At 37.8% G+C, this 12,686-nt stretch overlaps 1 protein-coding gene across 6 annotated transcripts in view; it reads left to right on the forward strand.

The window, feature by feature from the left end:
• The window catches only part of TBC1D32 (TBC1 domain family member 32), a 244,204-nt gene that overhangs the window by 38,835 nt on the left and 192,683 nt on the right, over positions 1-12,686 (forward strand). For all 6 annotated transcript variants that reach the window (XM_032274914.1, XM_032274917.1, XM_032274915.1 and 3 more), the window contains 5 exons: positions 2,170-2,248; positions 2,381-2,484; positions 2,580-2,641; positions 3,250-3,394; positions 12,238-12,297. In XM_032274914.1, coding sequence (XP_032130805.1) covers positions 2,170-2,248; positions 2,381-2,484; positions 2,580-2,641; positions 3,250-3,394; positions 12,238-12,297 — 450 coding nt within the window. The remainder of the gene's footprint in view (positions 1-2,169; positions 2,249-2,380; positions 2,485-2,579; positions 2,642-3,249; positions 3,395-12,237; positions 12,298-12,686) is intronic.

Here is a 12,686-nt window from a genome sequence, read left to right on the forward strand (position 1 = left end):
AAAAAAAAAAAAAAAAGAAAAATATTTTAAAAGAATTCATGGTACATGAAAATTTGAGCTAAACTGATGAATTATGGTTTATTCAAAAGGGCTTATAAGCATTTTCCTCATGTATTTAAGTGTCTATTTAGAGATTGCTTAACTGCTTAAAAAGAGAAGCTAGTAAACTAAGGATGAGATTTTAGAAAATAATTTGAAGTGAATCATAAAGCAAATATAGAAAATTTCTAAAATTATAAAATTAGGAAGTCAATGGATATGATTTTCTATACAAATTGATTTGCATATGACTTTTTAGGAACAGTTACATGATGATGAAAAGTAAGCTTACCTTAACAAGTGCAGTAATTCTACAGATAGTGTCAATGATGGGAATGAAACAAAAAACCCTGATTATCCAAGAATTACATTTTAAACACAAATTGGATTTCCTTACAAAGGATCTTTTCTTCCTAATTGATATATCAGTGAAGACAGTTTTGGCTTTAAAATCGATATGATGTTTGGCCTAGAATTTAAGGCATTAGCAGAAGAGTTACATTTTGCTCTTTGTTCAGCTGCTATGTATTGAATATCTGCAGTGTGTGTCAATCTAGTTTAGACCCTGGGAATACACCATGGACCAGATACAAAGTCTTCACCCTCAGGGAACTTAGATTTCAGTAGCTAACACAGAAAATAAATAAATAGTTATAGAAAAATATAAGGTATCCCAATATGTCTATTTAAAATAGGTCTATCTTTAATGAAGATATGATTATACTGGTATACAGAAGTGGTTTGGAATCACTTTGTAATTCTCGTAAGGGGAAGGTATTTACCTAATACTTGCATGCAGTTCAACCTTGTTAACACCAGAGGGTATTGTAGACTTCTGGAACAACTCAACGATCCAAGAACTTCAAGGTGAAAAATATATCTTAGGACTATCTTTAGCATTTCAAGCTCTCTAATGAGAGATGCAATTGTAAATTTCCCTGTGTTTTTTTTTTTTTTTTAACAACAAATACAGGATAGTAGCTGGATAGGTTTCCTCTATTTTATAAATTATGTAATAACTTTATAAGATAGCAAATTGTAGCCATTTAAAATTATTGTGCAGCAATGTTCAGTTTTATTACTTATGCTAATAAAATTGGAAGCAATTATTATAGAGATTGTAACAAAATTAGTCATTTTGAAGTATAAAACAAGTTTTTTTTTCATTTTAAATTTGTGCTTGATCCAAATTCTTTTTGAGTTCAATTCTGTTTCTTCATCTCCTCTTCTAAAGGACTCTTACGTGCAACAGAGTGCAGCCTTTAGGGTTGTGACAAACACCTGTCAATTCCTGAAGCTATAAAAACAGACTTCCCAATTTAAAATCCGTTGTTCAGTAGTAATTTCTTGGGGCTATTAGAAGATACCTTTAGTCACTTGGGGAACTGTTTCTTGTAATCAGATTATCTAAGATGATATCAACAGAGTTACTATTTTTTCCCCCGTTAGAATATTTAAGGTAATTTTATGTTTTTATTTTATGGAAAGTTGAATTTCACTATTAGGATTAATCTCATCACATTAAAGTAGGTATAATTAAAAGGATAATAATCCCTACAATTTTAAACTATCTCTTACTGCCAGGCATTGTGCAACTACATCTGTTGGCAAATTTAATTTATTTGCCTTCTAATGGTTTCTATTGTGAGTTTTAATAATGTAAAAATTTAAACATAGAGTTTTTTTGGGAATAGGCAAAATTATTAGGAATAATTCTGAATCTCTAATTACTGAAGCTACCCATGTAAGCAATTAAAAATGATGAATTTTGGATTTTGAAATATGGGGTGTTAAAAAAATTAGTGCTGCCTACTCTGTTCCTTTGTTTGACACCTTTACATTGTCTCTATGAAACCTCACTTTACCCCCTCCTCACCATGTTAGTTTCTACTATGGTCAGATTGTACAGTAGTATCTTTCTGTTATTAGATTCATGTATTAGTTTTGGTTGATTTTAATTTTGCTGACACAAGAGTGTGCCATTTTAAAATAAGTACATTCCAACTCTGGTTTCTGAATGGTTTATGTGTATTTATTTTATTTTCTGAGTTTTTACTGTGTGAAAAATGTTTCATCTCTGTTCTATTCTTATAAGATCTTAGATGAAAATCTTCTGTCTCATTTTCACAGGACCGGATTTTAAAATTCTATGCACAGACATTTTCACTTTCTCCATTACATATGACCAAGGAAATTTATACACGCTTAGGTATGTTTATCAAAACCTTTAAAAATGTTTTTTTGTCATTTTCATGTCCTTAAGAAGAATGGATAGGAACTAACTTTTTCAGAAAGCACTGTAAATGAATGATGTAATTTTATGTTTTCCTTTTTTTTTCAGCTAAGTATTTGGAGTTATACTTTCTTTCTAGGGAAAATCGTATTCCTACTCTTTCGGCTGGTGTAGATATAACTAATCCTAATATGACTCGCTTACTTAAAAAGGTATACATTTATTAGAATATGATTTTATTTTTATTTATTTAGTTTTATATTTGAGGATTCTAATTTTTTGAGGACTATTGTGGACTGCTTTGTAGGTTCGTCTTCTAAATGAGTATCAGAAAGAGGCTCCATCTTTCTGGATTCGTCATCCAGACAAGTAAGTCCCCTCCCAACGTATGCCAGCATAAAACCTAGCAGTGTTACCACCTCATATACATTTCAGATAGAAAAAGTAAAGACACTGTTAATAGTCTTACTCCGATTGGGAAGGGATTAATGAAGTTTTTATCTTCTTTTGTCTTAAGCTTGTCATTTTATGCTTAGCTATGTGAATCACTCTATAAAAGTACCATTTTACATCGTTTATTAAAAGATTAAAAGAAAATGTAGCATTAGGTTTTTTTTTTTTTTTTTAACGTGTCACTGATGAAGGTCTGTGTTAGGTTCTTATTGGTTTTTGCTATTATATTTTGTACAAGTTCCTTAAATATTCTTTACACTTTTTTCCTTACATCTCTAAAATGTATACTAAGTTGTAAGAACATCTGTGAGTCTAAAAAGGACAGTTAAATTTGCAGACCCAGTGTTGAAGTATAAAGAACCTGTTTTTAAAACAGAAACATTGAGTGTGAATCCTCCCTATGTAATTTACTGAAATAGAAAAAATGTTTCTGAAGATTATGTGCTACTTTATCGTTCCATAAATATAAAGTATACCACCAGTACTATATATGTAATTGCATTTCTTTTTTCCCAAACCTTAAGGTATATGGAAGAAATTGTGGAGAGTACTTTGTCCTTGTTAACAGTTAAACATGATCAAAGTCATGTTGTCTCACAAAAGATTTTGGATCCAATCTACTTTTTTGCGTTAGTTGATACCAAGGCTGTGTGGTTCAAAAAATGGATGGTAAGGAAAAATAGAACATTTTTATACTTTTTAGAGCATTGCTATATCATTTTAATAAATAGCTAATGTTTGAATATTTACTGTGTGCTAAGAGTTCTAATCACCTTTTACATGTGTTAACTCATTTAGTTCTTAAAAAAATTATGAGGTAGGTGGTATTAATACCCCATTTTTCAGATGCAATAACTAAGATATGGAGAAGTTAACTTGCCCAAGACTTTTTACCTTAAAATAGGATTTTAAGTGGTATTTTATTTGAATCTATGTAAGTTGAATGCCTATTCAAAATCTATTTTTTCTTTTGTGTAAAAGCTTCAAAAATTTTAAGTTGATGTGGTGGAACATAAGGATTCAATATGTATTTTTTTCTGGCTTAGGAGATATTTCTGAAAGTATTCCTACATTTATCTTCCTCCTGAATCTGAAGTTTGGGGAATGTGTTTAATGTCTGAACTTGCCAATTTCTTAGGAAGCTGGAACGGAAACTAATATTCAGAGTAGAGAGATCTTTATACTGTTACCTCCTTCAACCTCTGTTGAATAGGAGAGGTCTGTTTGTCAATAGTAGCAACAAGACTGGCTTTTGTGCTCACATTGTTTTCTCTCTCAATCTGTACTGGGCATCTAGGTACTATAATTGTTGGACTGGGGAAGGGAGGAGCTGGACATTCATTTACTGTTTAGCACAGTATTTTTGGCTGTGTGGCCTGTACAGTCGTTATTGCAGCTATTTAGCCCAACTGTTGCAGCTCCAGAGCATCTGTACATAATAGGTAAATGAATGGACTTGATTGATCCAGTGAATTTTTTTTTTCCCATTTATTTATTTTATTGCACTTTAGGTTTTGGGGTACATGTGAAGAACATGCAAAATTGTTGCATAGGAACACACGTGGCAGTGTGATTTGCTGCCTTCCTCCCCATCACCTACATCTGGGATTTCTCCCCTTGCTGTCTCTCCCCAGCTCCCCACCCCCCACCGTCCCTCCCCTATTTCCCCCCAACTGACCCCAGTGTGTAGTGCTCCCCTCCCTGTGTCCATGTGTTCTCATTGTTCAACACCTGCCTATGAGTGAGAACATGCAGTGTTTGATCTTCTGCTCTTCTGTCAGTTTGCTGAGAATGATGGTTTCCAGATTCATCCATGTCCCTACAAAGGACCCAAACTCATCGTTTTTGATGGCTGCATAATATTCCATGGTGTATACGTGCCACATTTTCCCTATCCAGTCTATCGTCGTTGGGCATTTGGGTTGGTTCCAGGTCTTTGCTATTGTAAACAGTGCTGCAGTGAACATTCGTGTGCACGTGTCCTTATAGTAGAACGATTTGTAATCCTTTGGATATATACCCAGTAATGGGATTGCTGGGTCAAATGGAATTTCTATTTCTAGGTCCTTGAGGAATCGCCATACTGTCTTCCACAATGGTTGAACTAATTTACACTCCCACCAACAGTGTAAAAGTGTTCCTATTTCTCCACATCCTCTCCAGCATCTGTTGTCTCCAGATTTTTTAATGATCGCCATTCTAACTGGCGTGAGATGGTATCTCAATGTTGTTTTGATTTGCATTTCTCTGATGACCAGTGATGATGAGCATTTTTTCATATGTTTGTTGGCCTCATGTATATCGTCTTTTGTAAAGTGTCTGTTCATATCCTTTGCCCACTTTTGAATGGGCTTGTTAGTTTTTTTCTTGTAAATCTGTTTTAGTTCTTTGTAAATTCTGGATATCAGCCCTTTGTCAGATGGGTAAACTGCAAAAATTTTTTCCCATTCTGTTGGTTGCCGATTCACTCTAATGACTGTTTCTTTTGCTGTGCAGAAGCTGTGGAGTTTGATTAGGTCCCATTTGTCTATTTTGGCTTTTGTTGTCAGTGCTTTTGGTGTTGTGGTCATGCAGTCCTTGCCTACACCTATGTCCTGAATGGTTTTGCCTAGATTTTCTTCTAGGGCTTTTATGGTGTTAGGTCTTATGTTTAAGTCTTTAATCCATCTGGAGTTAATTTTGGTGTAAGGTGTCAGGAAGGGGTCCAGTTTCTGCTTTCTGCACATGGCTAGCCAGCTTTTCCGACACCATTTATTGAACAGGGAATCCTTTCCCCATTGCTTGTTTTTGTCAGGTTTGTCAAAGATCAGATGGTTGTAGAAATGTTGTGTTGCCTCCGAGACCTCTGTTCTGTTCCATTGGTCTATATCTCTGTTTTGGTACCAGTACCATGCTGTTTTGATTACTGTAGTCCTGTAGTATAGTTTGAAGTCCGGTAGTGTGATGCCCCCCGCTTTGTTCTTTTTGCTTAGAATTAATTTGGCCATGCGGGCTCTCTTTTGGTTCCATATGAAGTTTAAGGTGTTTTTTTCCAGTTCTGCGAAGAAGGTCATTGGTAGCTTGATGGGGATAGCATTGAATCTGTAAATTACTTTGGGCAGTATGGCCATTTTCACAATATTGATTCTTCCTAACCATGAACATGGAATGTTTCTCCATCTGTTTGTGTCCTCTCTTATTTCGTTGAGCAGTGGCTTGTAGTTCTCCTTGAAGAGGTCCTTTACATTCCTTGTTAGTTGTATTCCTAGGTATTTTATTCTCTTTGTAGCAATTGTGAATGGAAGTTTGTTCTTGATTTGGCTCTCTTTCAGTCTGTTATTGGTGTATAGGAATGCATGTGATTTTTGCACATTGATTTTGTATCCTGAGACTTTGCTGAAGTTGCTCATCAGTTTCAGGAGGTTTGGGGCTGAGACGATGGGGTCTTCTAGATATACAATCATGTCGTCTGCAAATAGAGACAATTTGACTTCCTCCTTTCGTATTTGAATGCCCTTTATTTCTTTCTCTTGCCTGATTGCTCTTGCTAGAACTTCTAATACTATATTGAATAGCAGTGGTGAGAGAGGGCATCCTTGTCTGGTGCCACATTTCAAGGGGAATGCTTCCAGTTTTTGCCCATTCAGTATGATATTGGCTGTTGGTTTGTCATAAAAAGCTTTTATTGTTTTGAGATACGTTCCATCAATACCTAGCTTATTGAGGGTTTTTGGCATAAAGGGCTGTTGAATTTTGTCAAAGGCCTTCTCTGCATCAATTGAGATAATCATGTGGTTTTTGTCTTTCGTTCTGTTTATGTGGTGAATTACATTTATAGACTTGCGTATGTTGAACCAGCCTTGCATCCCCGGGATGAAGCCTACTTGATCATGGTGGATAAGCTTTTTGATGTGCTGTTGCAATCGGCTTTTCAGTATTTTATTGAAGATTTTTGCATCTATGTTCATCATGGATATTGGCCTGAAGTTTTCTTTTCTTGTTGAGTCTCTGCCAGGTTTTGGAATCAGGATGATGTTGGTGTCATAAAATGATTTGGGAAGAATTCCCTCTTTTTGTATTGTTTGGAATAGTTTCAGAAGGAATGGTACCAGCTCCTCTTTGTATGTCTGGTAGAATTCAGCTGTGAACCCATGTGGACCTGCGCTTTTTTTGGGTGGTAAGCTCTTAATTGCTGCCTCAACTTCAGACCTTGTTATGGGTCTGTTCAGGTTTTCGGCTTCTTCCTTGTTTAGGCTTGGCAGGAGGCAAGTGTCGAGGAATTTATCCATTTCTTCCAGGTTTATTAGTTTGTGTGCATAGAGTTGTTTGTAATAATCTCTGATGATGGTTTGAATTTCTGTGGAATCTGTGGTGATATCCCCTTTATTGTTTTTTATTGCATCAATTTGTTTATTCTCTCTTTTCTTTTTTATCAATCTGGCTAGTGGTCTGTTTATTTTGTTGATCTTTTCAAAAAAACCAGCTCCTGGATTTATTTATTTTTTGAAGGTTTTTTTTGTGTCTCTGTCTCTTTCAATTCTGCTCTGATCTTAGCTATTTCTTGTCTTCTGCTAGACTTTGAGTTTTTTTGACCTTGCTACTCTAGCTCTTTCAGTTTTGACAATAGGGTGTCAATTTTGATGTCTCCTTGCTTCTCATGTGGGCACTTATTGCTATATACTTTCCTCTAGAGACTGCTTTAAATGTGTCCCAGAGATTCTAGTATGTTGTGTCTTCATTCTCGTTGGTTTCAAAGAACATCTTTATTTCTGTCTTCATGTCATTGTTTATCCAGTCAACATTAAAGAGCAAGTTGTTCAGTTTCCATGAAGCTGTCCGGTTCTGGGTTAGTTTTTGAATTCTAACGTGATTGCACTGTGGTCTGAGAGACTGTTTGTTACGATTTCCGTTCTTTTGCATTTGCTGAGGAGTGATTTACTCCCAATTATGTGGTCAATTTTAGAGTAGGTGTGATGTGGTGCTGAGAAGAATGTATATTCTGTGGCTTTGGGGTGGAGAGTTCTGTAAATGTCTATTAGGTTTGCTTGGTCCAGGTCTGATTTCAAGTCCTGAATATCCTTGTGAATTTTCTGTCTGGTTGATCTGTCTAATGTTGACAATGGGGTGTTAAAGTCTCCCACTATTATTGCGTGGGAGTCTAAGTCTCTTTGTAAGTCATTAAGAACTTGCCTTATGTATCTGGGTGCTCCTGTATTGGGTGCGTATATATTTAGGATCGTTAGCTCTTCTTGTTGCATTGATCCTTTTACCATTATGTAATGTCCCTCTTTGTCTCTTATGATCTTTGTTGCTTTAAAGTCTAATTTATCAGAGATGAGAATTGCAACTCCTGCTTTTTTTTGCTCTCCATTTGCTTGGTAAATCTTCCGCCATCCCTTTATTTTGAGTCTTTGTGTATCCTTGAATGTGAGATGGGTTTCCCGGATACAGCACACCGATGGGTTTTGGCTTTTTATCCAATTTGCCAGTCTGTGTCTTTTGATTGGGGCATTTAGTCCATTTACATTTAGGGTTAATATTGTTATGTGTGAATTTGATACTGCCATTTTGGTGCTAGCTGGGTGTTTTGCCCTTTAGTTGAGCTGGTACTTGTTGTTCCTTTATACGTGTTGGGCCTCTTTCAGGAGCTCTTGTAGAGCTGGCCTGGTGGTGTCGAAATCTCTGAGTACTGGCATGTTCCCAAAGGATTTTATTTTTCCTTCACTTATGAAGCTTAGTTTGGCTGGATAGGAGATTCTGGGTTGAAAATTCTTTTCTTTAAGGATGTTGAATATTGGCCCCCACTCTCTTCTGGCTTGTAGGGTTTCTGCTGAGAGATCTGCTGTGAGTCTGATGGGCTTCCCTTTATGGGTAACCCGACATTTCTCTCTGGCTGCCCTTAGTATTTTCTCCTTCATTTCGACCCTGGTGAATCTGACGATTATGTGCCTTGGGGTTGCTCTTCTTGACGAATATCTTTGTGGTGTTCTCTGTATTTCCTGGACTTGAATGTTTGCCTGCCCTGCTAGGTCGGGGAAGTTTTCCTGGATAATATCCTGAAGAGTATTTTCCAGCTTGAATTCATTCTCTTCATCGCATTCAGGTACGCCGATCAAACGTAGATTAGCTCTTTTCACATAGTCCCACATTTCTTGGAGACTTTGTTCATTCCTTTTTACCCTTTTTTCTCCATTCTTGCCTTCCCGTTTTATTTCATTGAGTTGATCTTTGACCTCTGATATCCTTTCTTCTGCTTGGTCAATTCGGCTGTTGATACTTGTGCATGTTTCACGAAGTTCTCGTGTTGCGTTGTTCAGCTTCATCAGTTCATTTATATTGCATTCTGTTTTGTCCATTCTCGTTACCATTTCGTCAAATCTTTTTTCAAGGTTCTTAGTTTCTTTGCATTTGGTTAGAAGATGTTCTTTCAGTTCACAGAAGTTTCTTACTACCCACCTTCTGAAGTCTGATTCTGTCATTTCATCACACTCGTTCTCCATCCAACCTTGTTCCCTTGCTGGTGAGGAGTTGTGATCCCTTGTAGGAGGAGAGGTGTTCTGGTTTCGGGTGTTTTCATCCTTTTTGCTCTGGTTTCTTCCCATCTTTAAGGATTTATCCACCTGTCAACTTTGTAGTTGCTGGCTTTCAGATTGGGTCTCAAATCTTTCAGATTGACATTGTGTTTGTTGATGATGAGGTTATTTCTGTTTCTTGGTTTTCCTTCTGACAGTCTGGCCCCTCTGCTGTAGGTCTGCTGAGGTTCACTCCAGGCCCTGCTTGCCTGGGGTTCACCTGCAGCAGCTGTTGAACAGTAAGGGTTGTTACCAGTTTTCTTCTTCTGCTATCTTTGTCCCAGAAGGATACCCGCCTAGTGTCAATCTGATCTCTCTTTTATGAGGTGTCTCTTTGGATATATAAGGGTCAGGGAGCTGCTTGAGGAGACGGTTTCTTCTTTATAGGAGCTCAAATGGTGAGCTGTGAGCTCTGTTGTTGTTCATTCAGAGCTGCTGGGCAGGTACATTTAGGTCTGTTGCAGCAGAAGTCATAAACTGCTTTTTGTTCCCAGGTGCTCTGTCCCAGGGATTTAGGGCTTTATTTATGAGTTTCCGTTATGCCGCCACCTTCTTTTTTTTTTTTTCCTTCAGACCTGCCCAGCCCAGCAAGGAGGCAGCCTAGTCACTGTTGGCCTATAGAGGCTTTGCTGAGCTGCTGTGGGCTCCACCCCGCTGCTGAGTGAACTTCCCTGCAGTCCTGTTTATATGGGTGTAGTTAGAACTGCTTTGGCGATGGTGGCCCGCCTCTGTTGAGGCGGAGTCTCTGCTGTGGCGGGTTGCCTTGGCAATGGCGGGTTGCCTTGGCAACAGTGGGCTGCCTCGGCAATGGCTGGTTGCCTTGGCAATGGCGGGCTGCCTCGGCGTTGCCCGACTACCTCCGTCCTGGCGGGCTAATGGTGGACGCCCCTCCCCTACCGAGCTGGACCGTCCCGGGTTCAGCTGCGCTTGCTGTGAAACTCTCAATCCAGAGTTTCTGATTGCTGTTCTTTTGTGGGGGTGGGACCAGCCGAGTCTGATCGCCTGGCTCCCTGCCTCAGAGCCTTTTTTAAGTTGGTGTTCCAGTCGCCTGTTGAAGAGGCGCTGGGGTCTGTTTGTTTTCCCCTGCGGCCACTCACTGCACTGGCTTAAACAGCGGCAATGAGGTTTGTGGCGCTTTTTTTTTTTTTTTTTTGCCCTCGAATCTACTGTCCTGGTTCTCTTCTCAGTCCCCTTTTTCAACCGGTGAATGGGCGACTTCCCGCGACTCTAATCGCCAGCCAAAAGGGCACCCGGACCGGTGTATTTTGTATGGAGAACCGCGGCTCCGGGGCGCCGACAAAGCAGCGGTGCGGGGCAAAGCAGCGGCACTGGCGGAAACAGCCGCGCTGGCAACCGTGGAGCTCCCCTGCCTGGGAATTTCCTAGTCTGTGGGCAATAAAAACGCGGCGTCCACTCACCCCCTGCGCTTTCACTGGGAGCTGCAATCCTGAGCTGTTCCTAAACGGCCATCTTGGATCCTCCTCCTCCAGTGAATTTTTTTTGCAAAATTGAGTCTAGGCAGAATTCGACCTGAAGGCTGTAGTTTGCTGACCCTGGTCTAAGAGATACACTATAAGGATTTCTTTTCTGAACATGGTCAATATTAAAAATAGTTTAATACTATATCAACTTATTTCTTTTAATAAAGTTGAAGAAAAGATAATAGTTTTTTGAAACATTTTAGGCTACAAGAGTTAAAACACCGAGTTTTGATTAACCTTCAGTTAACCAAAACACTATTTAATCAATGTTTAATTAAAAACTCTATTCCCGATTGGGTGCGGTGGCTCATCCTGTAATCCCAACACTTTGGGAGGCCAAGGAGGGCAGATTACTTGAAGTCAGGAGTTTGAAACCAGCTTGGCCAACATAGCAGAACCTAGTCTTTATTTAAAAAAAAAAAAAGAGAAAGAAAAAATATGAAAATTCTCTATTCCCTAGAATTCTGAAAAAGTTTTGACTTGTCTTATTTTGTTTAATATTTTTATTCTTTTTTTTTTTTTTTGAGATGAAGCCTTGCTCTGTCACCCATGCTGGAGTGCAGTGGTGCAATCTTGGCTCACTGTAACCTCCGCCTCCTGGATTCAAGTGATTCTTCTGGGACTGCAGGCATGCACCACCATGCTTGGCTAATTTTTGTATTTTTGTAATTTTTGTAATTTTGTATTTTAGTAGAGACAGGGTTTCAACATATTGGCCAGGCTGGTATTGACCTCCTGACCTCATGATCTGCCCGCCTCAGCCTCCTGAAGTGCTGGAATTACAGGTGTGAGTTACTGTGCCCGGCCAATATTTTTATTCTTAAGTGAAATGAAGAAACTATATTTTGAACACTAATGATATCTTACTTAATCTAGCTAAACAATATTTATCGTTTTCCCTAGCTTTTTACAATGCTATGCATTTACATGTTTCAATTCCATTTATATTTTGCTCCAAGGAGAGAATTAAATCTCTTCTGACACTTTGAGTCATTTTTAAATATGGTTGGCAGAAAATGATTAGAGTAGTGTCCCTTTGGAGCATTTCAGCGTTGTCAAATTTCTGCACAGGTAGACCAAACAGTATCCTATTCAGCATGAGGGTTGTACTTATTTATTTATTTATTTTTATTTTTTTGCTACATGTATCTTTTCTTTGGATTCTGTCATAGGCTGATAGGTATACTTTTTGGTGGTGCCTTTAAAATATTTTAGCTTGAAATTGGACACAATTGATGGATAGAATGTTTTTCTACTGATCGGTCACTAAATGATCTGCAAGGTTTTGATGTGATTTGCATTCTTGTGATTGCTATGCTTGTAATCCAGTGCACATATAAACACCTGTCTGTCATTGACTATAATGATTTAATCCTAAACTATTGTGTGATTTATGATGTTTTTATTGGAAATGATGCAGGAAAAATAGATTTTGAGTGGCACAGCTTTATTATTAAATATCATTTTCTTTTAATTTTAGCATGCACATTATAGCAGAACTACTGTATTAAGACTTCTTGAAAAGAAATATAAGTCTCTGGTAAGTCTGTAATTCTGTTTTTATGTTGCAAAATAATACCACCAAAATATATATGATGTACTAACTTGAATTTGCAAAGTTGAGTGCTGATGATTCATACTGGATAATGAAGCAATTTGCCTTTTATGTGACCTTAGACCACCATCCTGTGAAACATAAAAGGATAGAAATAGAGACTTAAAATGCAGTCAAGATAACAGTTAGAAAATACATTTTATGTATATAGTAAATTGGCTTCTATAAATAACAAGCAGTTTGAGAGAAGCCTTATTTTTAAGCAGTAGCATGTAGTTTGATTCAGATCAAGTATTAATAACACCATTACTTCTATAATACATACCCATGTTTTTCAGTGAAAATTACATGACAGAACTGAGAATGATAAATAC

The sequence above is a fragment of the Sapajus apella genome, unplaced genomic scaffold (assembly GCF_009761245.1).
Source record: "Sapajus apella isolate SASKATOON/1434 unplaced genomic scaffold, GSC_monkey_1.0 scaffold6, whole genome shotgun sequence".
NCBI classification, from domain to species: domain Eukaryota; kingdom Metazoa; phylum Chordata; class Mammalia; order Primates; family Cebidae; genus Sapajus; species Sapajus apella.